A 19,886-nucleotide genomic window follows, 5' to 3' on the forward strand; every position below is an offset into this window, starting at 1 on the left:
ACCCCAACTTTGTCACTTTCGTGGTACGCGCAACATACATCGAGTTGTCTTCGATCCGCTTTTAAAATGGGTGAAGTGTAACATAGCGCCATTAGGAAATGTGCGACCGAAGGTGGGATCGAACGTCTCTCTTCTAGCACAGAAGCCCAACGCCCTCCCCACTAGGTCATGATCGCACGTATGCTTATCTCGTGGCAAAATCCTTCTTGTAAATGTCAGGAACGTGCGTCAAGTGCCTATTTTCGCTCTTCCCGTGCCAAAATCTCTCTTTGAAACGTCTTGCGCGGCCGTGACGGGGCAGTTTCTCGCATTATTCTCTCGTGACAGTTAGGGCTCTGAAACGCTGTGTTGGACTGCACTGTTATCGAGATCCGCCCATAGTTTTATACTTCACTGCCTTCGGGATCGGCCCGCATTTGCCGTAACGCATACATATCTACAACCCTTGCGAGTTCTGCCTGTAATGCGATCGCGTTAAAACGTATTAAAAGAAAAGTAAGAAAGTCCCGTATGCACACCTTGGTTTAGGAACGTCGAGCCAGTAATGTCTATCTCTTCCTCGGTGCGTGTAGTCTTCGTAGTGCTTAATAATGTTCGTTATAAATTTATTCTCTACAGTACCCGGCAGAAGGTCCATGCCAAGTGCGTCGCATACCGTGGCGGCTTCAGGGTAGGGTTTTTCTAGGTTCGTTCTGCAAGCTGGGTGACGGCCCATATTAGGCAAGCTCGTATTTTCTGTTGACCCAAAGAAGTAGGAAAATACAACAATTACAACAAATATGGCTTATTTACTAGAATAGCGCAAACAGGTACTACAGATTCAGTAATTTGTATACTTGCCGCAGGTAAAACCATGAGTCTTTGGTGGATGGCTTTTCCTGCCTGAAACAAAAAAAAATTTTAAAGAAGACAGAACAACTTGCTGTGACATTTCACGGTGCAAGGGATGTTGCTTATACATCTGGAAGATCAATCAATCTATAAGCGCTGGGCCTTTTCATTAAGTGGGCCAATTATGAACAATACAACCCTGTAGCGGATAGGCAGGGCACGGAGGGGAAAAACAGATGCGCTTGATTCGCGCTCCCTCCAGCAAACCCTCGCGAGGTCGAAGTCCCGTTCATTGCCCGAACTCTCACAAGCACACGAAGGCACCCGGATGGTTGTCAACGCGCTCAATTAAGTTACAGGCGGCTGTTCCAGGCTACTGCCCCCTGGAACCGTCACTGTTGGGTCGGTCCATCTGCTGAATGCTGTGCGGTGAGGCCATAGCTGGTTGATCACTGATTATAGATTATTTCAGAGGAAGTAAGGAGACAACGCCACTGTTTTCTCTCAATTTTACTATTTTTAGAAGCACTTCGTTAATTGCGAATCCTTATATGTTCATTACTAGTAGGGCACATAACCCGGAAAATAAATCCAGGTCTTGGGGTGCTGTTTAAAAGGGTCCTTGATTCGGCTCACTCTCATACTTAAAGCGGGACTGCTCTAAAATCTGAGCTTGTGGAATTTTATACAGTAACGTAACAAGAAAGAAAAATCCCCGAGTACTAAGTGCGTCTCAGGGAACGAGAATAGCAGAACGCGAGGTTCACCTATGCACTCTCATCACATCAAAAAGGCTATATGCCGCTATGTAATCGGTTGGACCTTGAGAAGGAAAGCTAATCTACAGTAATGCAATCTGACCTCTTCTAACAAGACCGATTGCACGAAGCGCAGCCCATTTCACCTAACTCTACATTACTTAACCTAACCCGTTCAACATAAGGTATTTTATAGTAACGAAAGGTAACGCAATAAAATCGAACACGTGATAAATCCCATGAACAGATTATTCTCTTTTAGGAGCAATCTCTCGGCTTTCCCGCCTGAGCGAGAAAAATTAAAGCGTTCACAAAATAAACTGAGCATTATCTTCGCCCTTCTTCTGCATATATTCATCCTCATGGCCAGCGTCATTTTCTTCAGCGCGCAGCCTCTGCTGAATAAAGCGTCGAGGTACAACAGCTGCCTCGCAAGCTGTTGCTCTCGATCCCTTCGTCCTCGGCGACTGTGTATTTCCATGGATTTTTGGCACCCCAGAACGTCCACTCCAAGAGCGTCGGATGGATGCGATAGATGCAAAAGCGCCGCAAAGGATAGGAAAGAGGAGCACTAGCGCACGTCGTACGGAGTGCGAAATACCCGTTAAATGTGGGTACGTCAGCTGGCCTTCAATCAGCACAGTTTCAAACCCGTTCATATTTACCGTTCTTTTTTCTCGACCTGGTAGTGAGGGTCAGCGCGGACCAAGACACGGCATGCTTCATCATCGACGCCTCGACATTTTAAGCCAAACATTCATGCGAGGTGACCTACACCGAATATATACGGGTGGCACCACGGAGGAGCTCGTCAACGTCATCAACTGGAGCTTCAAATTGCCTGCCACCATCGCGGTTCCTCAGTGGGCACGTCAGCTGGCCTTCCGTCAGCACAGTTTTAAAACCATTCACGTTTCTTGTACCGGTTACTAAACCTATACCTCTGCCTTTAAATCCTGCAATCCATAATTATTCAAGCTCACGTGGCCTGAGTTTGCGTGTACTCTTTGTACCGTTGTTTCCTACTTCGTTTCGTCGTTGCTCATGCTCAGTGCTCTAGTCGAGCCTAACCCGGGTCCATCAACTCAAAAGCTTCTACGTGAACGGCTCGAGGGGCAGAAAGAGATAAAAACCAGGCTAGACGAAACTAAATCCCGATTTAAAATGTTTGAAGACTCGGCTTCAGCAATTCTTGAAGTATGTTCTATAGCGCGCAGCTTCTAGAAGAAGGTTCAGAGTTTATAATTTAAACTTCCGGATTTAGAGGACTGCAGTCGCCGTAATTGTCTTCTTGTGTTTGGTGTTGAGGAGAAAGAAAATGAGACACACGGAGGTCTCGAGGAATCTGTGCTCAAAGGCGTCTTTGCAGATACGCTGGGTACACATGCCAGCTCGGTTGAACGCCTACACAGAATTGGACGGAAACATATTGACAATGTTGTAACGGTAATCGCAAAATTCTGCGATCACCGCGAGAAAATTTATGTATCTATTTCCAAGGATTTTTCCGTAAACACAAAAAGAAAAGAAAGCAAATCTGGGACAGCGGCGCTGCTAACAAAAAGAACGACCAAAAAATCCAGCTCATCTACGGTAAGCTTAAGACAATGACATGTTCGTATGGAAAGAGGAACGAAACATCCGGGTTCCACTGCGCCAGCAAGATATACGCAGTCCGTGAACTACACCCCCCGGGAATGAGCAATTTGTGTGCCTTCAACTAAACGCGCGGAGCATCGTTAATAGAATAGTTTACCTGGGAAGTATCTTGTTCACACATTAGCCACATATATTGTGCTTAACAGAAAGCTGGCTGCACACTGACCTCAAGAGCGATGAAATATTACCGGCAGGCTACAGAATGATCCGCAAAGGCAGGAATTCCTGGAGTGCTCGCGTAGCAATTATTTTCCGAGCATCACTGCATGTAATTAGACTTCCTGACATTCCTGCTAATGATCGTTTTCTGATTAAGCTATTTCTAACCGAATTTTCCCCTGATAATTGGAACATATCACCACTCACCAAACAACGAGTGGCCTTTTTTAGAGGCATTGAACGAATTTTTATGCTCTATTAGCATTCCCTTTTGTAACACTGTGCTTGCTGGTGATATTATTATTCCTGCTTCCAAGTGGGACAGTGAATTCCCTGCACGCCTAAATACTGCAGTTGAACCGTTTCTAGATTTAAACACTTTCCACAACTTCACTCAAGAGGTGAAGGAACCTACCCGCATTCAAAAAGACATCAAATGAATTTTTGACACTTTCCTCGTGAGTAGCAGTCCATTTGCCGAAATCCGGTTACGCACGTCTTCATGACATTTCAAACCACAAGGTGGTATCGTTAAATCTCAGATGTGGCTCTGCTACTAGCAAATACAAGGACGTGCGCGTAGTCTCGAATTTCACACGCGTCAATGACATTGCCATTATGGATTTGTTGAACTGCTCGTTTTCTGATTTTGTTGCTTGAAGGGGTGCCACCGATTGCTCTATTGAGGCATTGTAGTGTTTATTAAAGATAGTTGTGTTGAACTGCGTGAAGGATTTCGTATCAACTATGACGGAAAGAATACGAAATGCTAGTCCTTGGATGACGAAAGTAGACATTCAGCAGAACTCAAATTAAAAACAAAAACGGTAAGAAAAGGAACCCAGTTGTCCTTTTCGACGGCTAACAAAACTAAGCTTTCATTGTTACGTACGCAGGTAAAGGACTGTATTAAGAGAAACAAGGACTACTATTTCGAAGTTACCTTGAAAAACTTTTTGCTCACGGCCCCAGAAAAGTTCTGTCGGCATTTATCTTCTCAAAAGAAAACAACATGCAAGTTATGTATGAATGCCGAAACGATAACGTCAGATCCGCAAGTCGCAGCAGCCTTTAATCAATTTCTTTTGTTCTGTACCCACAAATGATGATGGTAGAGCGGCACATTTCAACGCACTGGCCCATCGGCAGCCAATTACCAACGTCTGTGTATCTGAACAAGGCCCCCCTTTTGTCTCTTCTGCTCAACATTGGCAAAAAAATATGCAGGTGCTGCCGGTATACCTAATGCCTTCCTCGTCAGGTATGTCGAATAGTGCGGTAAATGCTTACATATTATCCTAAGCCTTTCCTTATCAAATGCAGACGTTCCCTTTGATTGGAAATGCAGAAAAATTGTACCCATACATAAAGCAGATGACTCATCACTTTCTCCTTATAGACCAATATCATTGTTTTGTACGTGTTCTAAGATCCTTGAACATATTATTTTGAATCATATTTCGACATTTATTGAAAATGATAACATAATCCCAATAGCCAACGTGGGTTCCGAAAAGGACTTTGTACTGTGATGGCGCTCTTAGAGCAAATTCTCCATTTGTCAGCAGCAACTCACATTCAAAGCCAAATGGACATTATATTTTTAGATTTCGATAAAGCCTTCGATCACGTCCCACACCCTAAGCTTCTTATAAAACTAAAACCACTGTTAAAAAGTAATTCGCTCCTTGCATGGATCGAAGCTTATATGTGTGGTCGAAGCCAGTGTGAGAATGGGTGAATAGTGCTCTGTTCGTGCCCCTGTTAAGCTGGGCATCCCACGAGGATCTGTTCTCGGGCCTCTGTTCTTTTTAATCTTTATTAATGGCGTAGTATACATCCCAATCGTCAAAATCAAGGTATATGCTGACGACTGTATAATCTAATACGACATTCACAGCTTCAGTGACCAGACTGTGCTTCAGAGAAAATTGCAACGTGGCGCTCAGATTGGCATATAACAATAACCATAAAAAAAGATCAGTTGCGATGAACTTAACACGGAAGGGCCAGCCCTTAAGTTTCTTATACCGCATAGGTGGCAGCCCTCTTGCAATGGTAACCAGCTACAAATATCTGGGTGTAATCATAACATCGGATCTCAGGTGGAATGACCACATATCGGAAGCTGTGAAGAGAGCTATGCGCCAACTTAGTTACATAAAAAAACCTTGGGACAGTGCCCAGACGAGGTTAAATTATTAACATATAAAACTTAAGTTCGGCTGTAATGGTATATGGATCAATTGTTTGGGATCCTTACATTCGAGGCAACATAAACAAACTTGAATCTGTCCAACAGGAAGCGGTTAGGTTTGTACCGTATACCGTTCATATAGTTGGCGTACTTCTACGAGTGCTCGGGTAAAAGAAAGCAGGTCTAGATTGCTCACAGAAAGGGCGCCAACGTTACTAATTGAAGTACATGCACTTGCTATACCGCAATAAAGTTGGTATGCACAGACACACCTACATAGAGCCAGTGTCCAGACGAGCCACCCGATCGCATCATGATAAAAAAAATAAAGAAATATTCCTACCGTACTAAAGACAATTCGTGAATTGAACAAACTACCAGCCAGAATTGTGGAATTCCCAACTACAGACACATTTGTGAAAGCACGTCAGCTGCATTCATTTTTGCAATTAGTTGAAATCTCCAGTGCTTCCAGCACTGCGTGTGCGCTTTACTTCTCCTCATTTTTTTGACAGAACGTTGTAGCAGCTGTTATCAAGACTACGTTTCATCTCCTTGTTGGTTAGTGCAACACGCTGTTGTGTCTTGACTTGTGTTGGCTTGATTTTTTTTTAATACATGAACCCTTTTTTCTGTTTTTTTGTCTCACGCACCCCTGCTTACGGCCTCATTTGGAGGCTACCTGTACTGTATAAATAAATGAATAAATAAATAAATAAATAAATAAATAAATAAATAAATAAGACCCAGTTTTAAGGAAAGCTATTGAAGTCGATAGCCGAGTAAAATTGGTGGATTTTGTATAAAGGCTGCGTTAGCGCTGAGCACGAGAGAGAACAGCAGGCGCAAAACAAAAGGCTAGCTAAAGAAACAAAGCGCGAGCAGAAGTAGATGAAAGACGTAAAGGAGAAGGTGGCCCATGGAGCAAAGAACCAGGGGACAGCCATTTCGGCAAGCATCGGAGGGCGCTTCGATGCAGCCAGCGAGGACACAGCTGGCTACGAAGAGAGAAAAGGGCTGGAAATGCCGAGGCCTCCACGCCGGAACGCAGTAGTGGAACCGACAGTTACGGCTTGAAAAGGGGAAAACCACTGAAGTGGTGGCATCAGAAACCGATAACAAAATGATGGGTGATCTTAGGGCGAAGGGGGGAAGACATCGCGACTTCAGATACAGCTACAAGTTTTCTTTATTGCGAATCGGAACGAGCTGATATCGGTGATAACAGGGAGAGTAGTTGCAGGGGAGCAAGTCCACATTAGCGGGCTTTCGGGGAGCAACGGTCCGCATAGTGATCACATATCCAGCTTTTCTGGACACGTACCAACAAGCGCCCTAAGTCGCCCCGTCACGAAGCTAACGCGTTTTCAATGGAACGACCGGGATTTTTACGAATAACAAAGAGCTGCCGGCAGATTATTGAAAAAGGCAGTTTACAGACATGTTGTGGAAAACAATTCACACGATCCAAATGCTGTGATCACGCTGCGGCAAGCAAGAATTTTGTTCCCAGAGCGGTTAAAGATTCAGAAATGGAAGCCTGTGGAAACGACGAAAATTTGTACACGGTTTTCGGGACAAAAACGGTAGCTGTGATACAACTACAGCGGCTACCGTAAAAGTCGCTGCAGCGTATGTAGTCCTGAGATTCAGCTTTTGATTGATGCCTATCTCGAGGCTCTCCACACATGGCGTAACAGTGCTCCCAAAAGCAATTTTTGACACACAGTCGTGCAAGTTCACGTGGTATCTGTGAAAATCAAAGCGTATCACTCGCGGGAGCGTTGCAAGCCGTGGCCGACTCGTTTTATCGCTCGCAGCTATAGTTCCGCATCGAGGTCGCAGCGGTTGGATGCCGGTTTTTCTTTCTTTTAACGCCACGTAGGACTGAGTTCGACAGTCTTCCGCCAGTTGGCCGAAGCACAAAACTCAAAATTTGTATCAGTTTCGGTATTTTTTCAGGAGGGCTCTTCAAATATTATATTTTCTATTTTTACTTCCTAAAACGTAGGAATCGGTTGCTTATTTGTTAAGTCATCGCTTTTATTATGATATTTTATTCCTTGGACAACATAACAGTAAGCATGCGCATGTGTTTGTGTAACGTTAAAAAATATATACTATCGCGCCTTGTAGCGTGGACATACTCAGGAATTCTGAACATCCCACCTTCACCATGTGGAACTTCGCGCCAATACGCATCCGCGAATGAATGGGCGAAATTTTAAACAATTTTATTTCTATATAACAGAGGACTATCAAGAAATTTCAACTGTCTGCGCCAAGAGGGTAGTCTTTTGTAACAACATATGCATTTATGGCTATTAGTCGAAGCATTGGTGGTGCGTTAAAGCCCATCAATGTAGATATTTGGGTTTGTTGGCGTAACATTCTGAAGTTTTTCTTGTAGCGCAACAAAAGCACCAGGACCCAGAAGAGAATAAGAAACACACACGGGCGCTAACTTCCACCAACAATTTTTATGCCGGGACGGACGGCACTTTTATACCCTCGCATTTTATCGCTTTTAAGCACATGTCTACTGACGATATGACATGATGCTATGATAGTACAACTCACTTGCAGACTATGCACAAACTATTACGTTTAACGCATGCGCAGGAATTCCAACTCTTTTTTTCATTAGTGACAATGACGACTGGCTAACAGAAGCATTGCCAATCTCTTGAATATGAGCACTTTCAATGATGAGATGAGCGAATTCACCTTTGCTTAACAATAACTGCATCTTCCAATCAAGGAACGCATCCGCACCTATGACAGTGAATTTCGAGGAAGCCATCCGGCGAATACTTGTTAACTTTACTGGAGTCCCCTTTAAGCCTATCATTATTGCATCTGCAATTCATGCAACTACTCATTTCTTTATCCATTTAAGGTCAATACTTGAAGATATTATTAACGTAGCTTTGTTAATTAAGCACAGAACCTGTCACTTTACTCCGGATCTAGAGATTACCAATATAGACACTCGAATGGTAAAATGATCTCAGCAAGACTTATATAGGTTAATATTTTTATTTGGTGCAGGCAAGAACAGCTGTCATATTGATAGTGCAGTAGGCTGCCTATCAGCATGGACAGGTGTTCTTGGCGCAAACGAAGTTCACGGGCTTAAATACACGTTTCCAGCCGTGCACTTCCGCCTTTACGGTGGAGTCTTCTACATTATACAAGAATCACTTCAGCGCTACGGTACATCACAGAAGGCGTGCGAGAACATTGTGTGCGCTCCCGATTACATTTATGAGCGTTGCTAGCATCAGGCTCGATTTTCTGGCGTCACTGAGAATAAACAGTCGTGGAATGCTTAAGCTTTGCCTTTAAAAGCGGAACGCGATAGCATACAAAAATCCCTGACTGCTTCTCACGCTTCCCGACAACTGCAGCTGATGTAACTGTAATGTTTACCGGGAAACGCTGGCGGCAAACGTTATGCACGAAGGCGAGCGTTCTGGTAGAAACACATCTTGCATGGGCCGTTCCCGGAGGTGGTACAGGATGCGAAAGAATTGTCTCACGTGCCGCCGGTAACCTTTCTCGAACTGCCAACATGCCTTACCCACCGTAGTTGCTTAGTAGATATAGTGTTGGGCTGTTAACCACGAGGTCCCGATATCGAATCCTAGCCGCGGCGGCCGTATTTCGATGGGGGCGAAATGCGAAAACACCCGTGTACTTAGATTGAGGTGCACGTAAAGAACCCCAGCGGGTCCAACTTATAACGGAATCCCCCACTACCGCGTGCCTCATACTCATATCGTGGTTTTGGCACGTTAAACCCCATAATTTATTATTTACCATTCCTTAAGGATGTCCTTGGGAGTCGCACAACTCTTGAATACAAGTAAGTGTCAGGAGTTGTGCGCGAGGTCTTTGAGCATGTGGGTAGCCATATTGGCGTTCGATATCTGCTAGTCTACATGGCGGCTATACTATATAGGCGGAACGGAAACATGCTAGACAATATGGAGAACAGACAACTCCCGCGTATATTACTCTACAATAATCTTAAATAACGGTCTTTCACGCACGCGGATAACCGTGAGGACAGTACTTTCACAACTAACTGCAAGTACTGTATATGTCATGCCCAAAGGTCTACCTGGCCCGGTCGCCATTACATGGGTCGTAATATTGTGAGCAACTTCGGCCATAGCATGTTAACGGACGACCCCAGAGAGACAGTTCGTACAATTCTTGTGTCTTGCACCTTTTACCTCAAGGTGCAAAACCAACATATCCATGTATCCACCTAAATAGTTATGCACATGTCGATTTGCAGCTGCTGCGGCAGCCCATGTGTGCCGATAGCAAAGTCGCTAGGGAAATAATTGGGGGCACGTTAACGAAATCGACAAGTGAAAATCAAAAGCCCTCCACGACGCTGTCTGTCGCAGACGCTTTGCAATATTCGGCCGTTAAGAATACGTGCCAACAGAAGACAGGATGCCGCGGCGTGCTTCCTACAATTATTCCGATAGCTTGTTTGCTCCGTAGCATCAAAAAGACAAAAAACCTGGAAAAGGAAAAATCAGAACCCTACCAAAAGCCCACAATCATTCATCGCTCGTCGCGAATAAACACTCTGAGGATAAGTCATTTCCAGGCGATGAGCTAGTACCCTTTGTCAAGAACACCAATAACCCTGGCGGGACAAGCATTGTGGTGAAGTTCAATGTGAAGAGGTAGCTTGTAATTTCTTTTAATTTTTCATATGTTGACCTAATCACACGTCCCTGCGGGAAGTTTGAAAAGTTTAAGGGCCCCGTGGTGGCACTCACGCGAACTAAACCCTCGTGTCCAAAAAAGCTGGATACAAGCGAAGACCAAGGAACGTGTGTCACAAGACTGGCACGATAACAAAGCACGGCAGCGGCGTTGCCGGCGTCGCGCCTCAACCATGCATGTGACGACACCGATGGAAATTCGTCCTCATTTATTAGCGGCAAATTCAAGGATTTACTGTCCGTTCTGCATACACCAGTGTGCGACCACGGTGTGATAGGAACACAAATGACCAGCAGGAACCCTACTGTGCATGCGCATGATGATCATGCCAGGGGCGTAAACCAGAACACAGCCCTGCGTCCCGACAGAACTCAGTGAGCGAAAACTAGCCACTCGACCACTTGGCTTCGTGGCTTTTGCAGCCAAACGCACTTGGGAGGCGACCTGGTAACGTTCCAGCCCTCAAAAAGCGGGCTGACAACGCGCGTCGTTACAATGCCATCGTCCTGACCGACAAACGAGCCTCCCGTATCCGTATTGATGCAACCGTACTAAACAAACGTTGCGACGCACATACACGCAAGGATATGCTTGAAGGCCGCAGCAACGCAGCATGTGGCTGCGTTCGAGCGGGGCCGTGGTACTTGCAAGTGTGCAGATGCGGACGCCGGCAAACCTCTTACAGAAAACGGCGACAAATGTACCAGCGCCGATGCAATCAAGAGTATCAGCACAACGATTGTGCACTGACGCAGAGACTCACAAGCGTTTCGACGCCACAAAACGTCAACATCTGAATGCAGTGTATTCAACAATCGCTCAGTGCTTAAACTCTCCATGCGCAAAACAAAACAACATTCGTACGCCGACCAAAGTTTCGAAAAGCATGAAGAACCAGACGACAAGCAAAACATTGCTCACAGCGAGAGCGAGAAATGTTAAACCAGACGCTGCGAAGAGAAACGCCGACTTGCCCCATTATTGCCATGACAAAGACCGGACCGGTTGCCTCAACACAGCACTCAATCGCGGGCTCCCTATTCTATACACTTCATTGTGCTGCAACTAACACATCAAGAGTGGTAGAATTCCAGTGCCAAAAAATATACTTCTGGAGAAGGCAAAAAATTAGGAGTGACGTACGACATTGGCTCCTTTCATTCAGCAACCATTGCTAAGCCTACTAACATTCAGGCCACCCCCAGCAACAACATTCGGCACTACACACGCGGCCCACTTTTGAGCTAACCGATGAAGACATGCTAGACGAAAGGAAACAGTCAGCAAAAAAAAAAAGAGCAGTAAAGCTATAGGAGGCCTACGCCGCGAGACTTACCCGCGCCCTTTAGTTTACAAAACAGGGAATGCCAAACAGCCTCGTCACACGACGGTTCTCACCGCAACCCAATGCATGAAGGTCCGCAACATATTTTCATGATAATTGCTGTGTTACTGAATGAGACAATATCTCTCCAAACCAATTATCCTGCTTGCATCGAAGATGCTGCTAACGTCGCAGCAGAGATTTGGAAATCCAAGTAGGTGCCTTTTGGCGCGTAAAACCTCCGAATTGATTTTTTTAGGTTTGTGCCTCCTTCGCTCAATGTTCCACATTACCAACGATCGTTGGAGTTATTATGTTCACGGCATGTGAAACCATATGCAGCTAACACTGCTGAGGACTGATCTGAAACATTGAGCCCGCTGTTATTGAAGAAACATTCTTACGCTCATATTCGTGCGAGCGGTCATTGTCCAGCATACAGGAAGCATGGCTAACGACACCTCAAGGAAGTACAGCTGTTGTCAGCTTAAGAATTTAGTGGGATAGGTGCAAGCAAATACAACCATCTAAGCATAACAGCATCACTTATAGAAGTACACGTAAATTACTCAATGCCAGCAGTAAGCTAAAAAAAGACAGTCGACACTCCGATCTTTTGCACTAGGAAATTAGAATGTTCCTGTCTTAAGTTACCCGGCTATTTGTTGACGCGAAATTGAGTCACACAAGTGCCACCTCAACTGTCAGCAACCATGACTGGACAAATTAAGCATCTCGAAGCGGCGTGTGCTAAGACAACAATGGAGCCAAGAAATGATGAATTCCGGCTGCTGCAGTGTAACTGCCGGGACTCCGCGAACCGCGCAGTGAACACACGCGTGTTTCTACGACGGCAGTCATAAATCATTAACGATTTTCTACAAAAACAAAAACCACGCATCATCGATTTCACATCTACGATACCAGTCGCACATTTTCAGGCAGATGATCTACTTCGGTTAAAGCAAGAGGAATGGGAGTATGCCTTAAAAGAAAGGTCAGGCCGCGATCACCCCGGGCAAAGGCATCTCAAAGAGCCAGATAGAAACCTCAGACTTCATTTGGAGTTCCAAGAGGTTAGTAGTGCAGTGCACGCAGGTAAGCTAGACTGAAAACACGTTACGTCAGCCTAGGTCAGCGTGCGACCAACAGCTGAAGACGTCCCATGCAACTGCGCGCTCATCGATGGAATCAGACACAATGATGGGTGAATGACGTATCTGCTGAGGTTCTGAGAAGGATGATCACGAGTGCGTTTTTACTTTTACTATGAGTGCAAGAGACAAAACGAACTCAAGAAAAAAAGGGATCTTGCTTCGTTCTTCAAGTTTACATGTCGCGGCATCTCTATTCTGTCCTCTACGCTGAAATTCCCAGCAATTGTAAAGCTGAGAAAACATTTTGCAAAGACCAAACCTTTTTTTTAGTCTACTTACCTTGCCTTAAATATATCTGGTAATATTTATTTGCAAGTTACGGCCGATCCCTATAGGGACTATTGCAGGAGGGGCGCATACATGATCAACACACACACTACAACATATTCAGCTTCAAGCACAAAAAAAATACAATTACGAAGAAAAGAACACGAAGACAAATACGGGTAGGCTAGAAAAATTAACACGACAGTGAGAGTTATTTGCATTGCTGTTAACAAAGCGAAAAAAAGAAAATTTATTGCTCTGCGTACAGGTGCACCTCATACAACCGTAAGAAATTTACTAATGACAAAGTGCTAGTTAAGTATGCAGGTAATTTATTCCGTTGTCTAAGTGCTAATCCTAAACGCAAGCCAAACAATGCTAAAGTGATACTCCTACTGTTTGAGGACCTTTATGTCGAATGCGTCTTGTTAATGACTTGCGCAGGTACGTGGTGCTGTCTATTTTAAACATAGTATTCAATAGTCGGCAGATCGTTTTTTTCTCCGGCGAGTTTTGTGCGGTACTGCAGCTTAAGCAGTCCTGCTGAGTGAATTACCTCTGGTGGTGAATCAGTAATGCTGTACTTCTTAAAGATGAAACTTATTGTTTTCCGTTCAATTCCCTCTGTCTGGTAGTTAATGTCTTAGTATACGGGAATCAGGCCACTTTAACCCTTTATATGACAGGCTTTCGGAGTATATTATAAGCTTAAAATTCTACATTTAGTGTAGCTGCTCAAATGCGCGTTCTGAGAAAGAACAGCCGTTTTGGTGCAGTGGTTATCACGTAATTCCCGTGAGAGTGTCATCTGACGCCATTTCATACTATCAAATAAGGTATCCGTGTTTATTTACTGCCGTCAGTGGAAAGTTATTTACTGTGTACGAGAATTTCGATGTATCTTGATTTCTGGTGACACGTATCAGGATTGATTTATCAGCGCTAAAGCTCACCTGCCAGATGCTACACGTGGAACTTGGTCAAACGGATGTCGCCGTTACAGCACATAATTGTAACAGGGTGATACATGGCAGTTCAAATACGTAAAACGAACGCTAAACGGTCAGGAGTAGCACTGGATGCCGCATAATCTTAAAATTTGCTTTGTGGGCCTAGAAGCTTTAGCCACTCACGCCCTTGAGCCAACTTACATATGTAGCCGAGTTCTTCAGAGCAGTTACGTGGAATCCTATTGTACTGTGGAAAGTAATGTTCGTACCAAAGAAACTCAGATAATTCGACTGCGAGGCACTCGTCGATGCTATCTTGCCTGAAACAAAAAAAAAATATTGCATTGGTGAACCGAGACAAACAACTTACTGATAGCTTTAAGCACAAAAATATTATTTGTATTGCAAGACTATATTCTTTTAATAGCACCAGACTTTGTGCTCAAAGGCCGCCATATGTATTTCTGATTATTCATTCATTCATTCATTCATTCATTCATTCATTCATTCATTCATTCATTCATTCATTCATTCATTCATTCATTCATTTGTTCGTTCATTCATTCATACATTCATTCATAAGAGGCTCCGGATTTCTCTTGATGATATCGCGTTTTTTAAGCATGTGACCTTGTTAGCAAAAGTGGTGGGCACCCCTGACGATGCCGACCTGCTTTTACGTCAGCTACATAAGACTGTTGCTGTTTCCTACTTGAGAATGTTTCAGGTGCATTGCCACGCCATATACAATAAGAAACGGTAGTTGTTGCTTCTCATGCCGCCTGTAACCTTTCGAAAATGCTCACCTGACTGCCAAATGCAGGCTGCAGTACATAATGAATATTATGCAGAAATACTTTGCCTGTCACCACGCTATGAAAGCTGCCGACATGAATATGAATAGAACCGGTGATATCGACTTCAGCCGTACGGCAATTACCAGCACTTTTAATTTACAAATCACTCGCTTACTCGACAAAAAAAAGCGATAATATTCCGCACCCCTGCATCTGGAACAATTCTTCCCGCCACTCCTGATCACCTTCATCGGTTAAAGTTGTCCCTGATTGCTGCGGCTCTTAAATTATATCATCATCACAGTTATCAGAATGGGTTTTGTAGCTGACCAATCCTAGAATAAGGGTTTTGCGGTGGTCGGAGTTGGACTTCAATGTTGCACCAAAACGCAACCAGCGGTGCTTCGAAAACTCCAGGCAGTGTACTACATACGGCATCCTAACATTGCAGTAGTGCTGTTCCGATACACGACATCCACGTCTTATTTTAGACCTCAGAAACTGAATCTCAGCAACAAAGTGGACCACTAGCGTTTCAGAACTAACCAACTTGTGTATCGCAATGTCCAACGGCGATGATTGGGTGTTGGCGAAAAAATGCAGAAACATAAATGTTACGGGAAAAACTCGTCAGCCAATGGACTCTTGAAAAACTATCTTTTTATCTATTTTACGAATTAGCCGCACGTCTGAGTTTTCAAAAGCTTTCAAAAATGCAGAGTGTGCACCTCCTTCTCTAAATATGAAACAATATTGTTTTTTTTTATTCCCATGGCTTAGATTTGTAATGCCAAGCAGTGTCATTCTTATCAGAGGCATGTTACAGTAAGCGGTTAGGAAGTTAGGCTTTTGTGTCGACGGCCTCTTTAATAATGAAAAATTCATGTGTGATCCAACCTCTGTCTCCCAACACAGCAGCATAAATGCACTAGCTATTAGTCCACACTTGACGCATACTTTTCTCTTGCCTCGCCTAGTTTCTCGCATCTTCCCCATTCAAAGCTCACTCACGGCAAGTTCATGGTCACTGATTATACATAAAATGGCGATGCGATTAAATAAGTGTTTTTATCGTGTCTTCTTCGCGCCAAGTGCAACTAGCTTCGGGAGGTTTTTGTCATGCGCATCACGTCTCACTTGCTCGAATTCTTTCCTCGTAGCAGCTACCACTTTGAGATGCTGTGTCAGGCTGTAGAGCCTTCTGGATCGAACATTTTTACCGGTCCTTCCCTCGTACCTGCTAACGCTACGTAAAAACTGTTGGAGGAGCCGTGGTTTGAATGCACTGGCACTCCACCAAAGTTCAGAGCATGTGCTCTAACTATACCTGATATGTGTACAGCTACACGTATTAGTAGTGGCATGATATTGCATTCCAAAAGCTCTTACTACGCTTATCCTGCCTTGTTCCTCCATAATTATAACGTAACGACTCCTCAGGTGGCACGCTATCCTGAGACGCCCAACGCCTAAACTCTGTGTATCTCAACTACGCTGTTCTTCTAATAAATACGCGCACGAGCATGAATTGAATTCGCAGCTATACGCTGTACTTCAGTGTAGCTGCAGTAAATGAAGAGAAACAAGTCACGCTTACCGGCTGCTCGTGCTGCGTGCGTCCCAATACTCGAAGCGCGGATAGGCCAACGGATCGGGGAGTGCTTTGAAAACAAAGTAGAAGTCTGATATTGCATAAAATGTCTTTGCATTCAGCAATAACCAGCGGAGATTTGCGCAGAATTCTGATGCAGCTTTTTTGTTCATCGTGCCGCGCTCCGATAGGCAGTAAGTACTCCGCGAGGTGAGATAATCTGCGGATAAAAAGCACAGTAGGAGTAGTGCACTTCACCACAAATTGCGAAGCGGTATACAGTGCGAAGCAGTGCGTGCGTGCATGCGTGTGTGTCACTGTTTGCTGAAATACATGCATCACTCATGAGGTCAATGTCACTCTATGTCATGAAGTCATGAAGTACTGAATACTGGACTTTTAACAGTTTTTATGCCTACAACGAGTCATGTATACTAGGCTTGGGTTTCCCGGTCTGTACAGTCAGCTATGCTGCGCACGTCGCTTATGTGTCGTTTAACCAGGAAGCCTGTTGTGGGAGAGATACGACTAATTTCAAACCTCTGCAGGGTAAGTAAAGCTTTTCTAGAAAATTATTTATTTACAGTCCTTGCAGAAGGTTATGCAGCCGTGCAGCGGTGCAGGGCATCAGTGCAAATGAGCGAAGACATTAAAAGTGCGATTTGTGAATAAACGTTCCTAGAAAACTGAGAGCTTTGCAAATAATTACTGGAACCTGTTTTCTTGTTTTGCTTTCGCTACTCTCACGTGTTATACGACGCTCGAATTGCGATTTCTTGACGTCGTTGATGAACTTGCAAGCGGGATGTTAATGCGGGCCGTCTCCTTTTTTTTTGTGTTAAGCCACCATTAGCCGAGGCGACTGGCCGGCGGCGCATGAGAGGGTGGTTCGGGCCCGGAAGCCTGGAGCGCTTCCTTCCTATACCTCGCGGCTGGCCGATCGTTCTTTTCTTTGGAGGCCATCGCGAACGTCCGCTACCCAGCCGCTATAGAACAAGTAAATTAAGGCACGTTGTCTATAATTAATCAATATGTTTCACAGCTTGTGGGTGATGTGTAGGAGAAGCTGGAAATTGGGTAGTTAATTATGGCCTTTGTAATAAATACGAATGCAAGGGCTCCGGCGTCTTGTGGTTGCATTTTACAAAGAACGCTAAACGTAGCCCACTGCCCTGGAAAAAGTACATGTGCCGCATAAATCAAACTCCAGAAATAGGAATATAGCTTTACGGAAGACCAATAATTAAATGTATATAAGAATAGTGTCTTTGCAGTAAAATGAAAAATTCCTCGACAACGTTATAGGAACATTATATGTTGTTTCCACCTATGCCGAGAGAACGTTATGTGAGACCAAGCGCACCTTTGGAAGAAATGACGGGAATATAAGGTGTAATGTGCGGCGCAACTTAACATTTGCGGCCTAATTACTAGGGTATCAAATAATTACAGAAACGTGTTGTTTTTTGTATTTTTATGTATTATACGTGGCTTACAGCAAGTTTTCTCACTGGTTTCGGTGAACGAAATTTGGCCCTTTGTTTATACTTAGTGAAATATAAGAGTATGATATGAGTAACATGTTGGCATACTTCTGAATGCGTAGATAAAATGTTGTGATAGCAACTAATTACGTATGCCGGCCCTTGTGAGTGTTAAACGTTTTCTGTGGCAAACGCACATAATTTAACGCAATGAGATGGAAGCTATAAGCGCCGCCAACACTAAAATTTTACTGGATATGGATATGTTCCCGGAAAATAAAATGTGTGAGGATTAATTCCTGCTTTCATAAAAAACAAAACATATCAGCGAGTGCTCGGAAGCGTTATAATATGAGGAAAAGGCTTCAGACGGTCGAGTCATATGCGGGCAACACCTTAATGTGCGCGGTGCCATTACAGGCAACTGAAATTAGTGCTGCACCTGCTCAAAAAGGAACAGCTTCACTGGAATTCGAGTTTGATTCTTCAAGGTCATTGATACAATCCAGAATCAAGCTTATCCATTGAGTCGTGATTCTTCAGCAGCACAAGTCTGTTGTCTGTGCTTTTCGCCACTACCTTTGCCCGAGCAATCTCGCGCTCATTTATTTATTTATTTTTTTATTTATTTATTTATTTATTTAGTACTGGAGAAGAACGAGCAGCAGGCACTGCTTGGAGAAAGACGACGGCAACGAGTGGCTGGAAGCCTTGCGCCTGTGTTTCCGAAGCTCTCTGTCCTCTCGCTACGCTGCTCTGCTATCTAAGCATTTTATCAATTGAACTATAACATTTCTTGACATTTGGTGGACGCGCTGGGCCCTTCTCAAACCTGGAACTCCGCAGCCAGACGCTCCCTACCGTATCTGCCATCCCTCAGGACGCCGCGCAGCCCGCTCCTCCCCTGGCATCGCCTGTCGTCTGCTCCGGTGCTCTCCGCCAACGACACCCTCCGTTCTTCAGCGGCAACGACGACCAAGACGTGGAGGATTGGCTCTCGTCATACGATTGCGTGAGCGCGCATAACAAATGGGATGACAAAGCTAAACTGACTAACGTCATCTTCTATCTTTCTGGAGTCGCTAATCTCCGGTTCCAGAATCATGAATCCAACCTTTCCATCTGGAAAGCATTTGCCCATTGTTTCAAACACGTCTTCGGTCGCCCTGCTGTGCGCAAGCTTCGCGCCAAACAACGCTTGCGTGTTTGCGCTCAGCAAAAGGGTGAAAACTTCACCAGCTACATTGAGGACGTAGTTGACCTTTGTCGGCGCATTAATCTCGCCATGCCCGACTCTGAAAAGATCAAGCATGCCATAAAGGGCATAGAGGATGACGCCTTCCAAATGCTCTTGGCGAAAAATCCTCAAACGATTGACGAGGTCATTACACTGAGCCAGAGCTACGATGAGCTCCGTAAACAACGCCTTACTACGCGCCGAGCTGCCGCGGCCGACGACACAATTCCGGCTTTAACCGACAGTTCCAGTGTTGCTTCCGCCCACTCTTCGTTCCTCGTCCAAATCAAGCAATTCGTTCGCGAAGAAGTCGCGCGCCAACTGTCACTGCTGCCTGCTACTCAGTCGCCTGAGTCCTCTTTGCCCCAGGAACTCCGACGCCTCATACATGAACAAATCAGTGACGCACCACCTTCAGCAACGGTTCCGCTCACGTACGCTGCCGTTGTCTACAGGCCAAGACCACCACCTCAAGTTGCGCACTACACCAACACAAGCGGCACGCCTCGCCTACTCCAGCTGCCAACTATACTTGCCCAGAAGCGGCTTCTGCGCGCCTTCCCAGCCCCTACGCCCAACTCAGAACTGTGCACCGCTACCTAGGCCCCCTGTTGATAATCGATGGCATACCCAAAGCAACCGGCCGATCTCTTTCGCCTGTGGCTTTGCTGGCCACGTGGCGCGGTTCTGCCGCCGGCGGGGTCGGTATCCTCCCGATACTGC

The 19,886-nt window shown here is 44.9% G+C and overlaps 1 protein-coding gene across 3 annotated transcripts in view; it reads right to left on the reverse strand.

The window, feature by feature from the left end:
• Positions 1-19,886, reverse strand: part of LOC135921304 (uncharacterized) — a 208,343-nt gene that overhangs the window by 15,677 nt on the left and 172,780 nt on the right. For all 3 annotated transcript variants that reach the window (XM_065455629.1, XM_065455627.1, XM_065455626.1), the window contains 4 exons: positions 16,449-16,662; positions 14,256-14,374; positions 841-882; positions 519-735 (listed from right to left, as the gene is read on the reverse strand). In XM_065455629.1, the coding sequence (XP_065311701.1) occupies positions 519-735; positions 841-882; positions 14,256-14,374; positions 16,449-16,662 (592 nt within the window). The remainder of the gene's footprint in view (positions 1-518; positions 736-840; positions 883-14,255; positions 14,375-16,448; positions 16,663-19,886) is intronic.

Source organism: Dermacentor albipictus, chromosome 1, assembly GCF_038994185.2.
Source record: "Dermacentor albipictus isolate Rhodes 1998 colony chromosome 1, USDA_Dalb.pri_finalv2, whole genome shotgun sequence".
NCBI classification, from domain to species: domain Eukaryota; kingdom Metazoa; phylum Arthropoda; class Arachnida; order Ixodida; family Ixodidae; genus Dermacentor; species Dermacentor albipictus.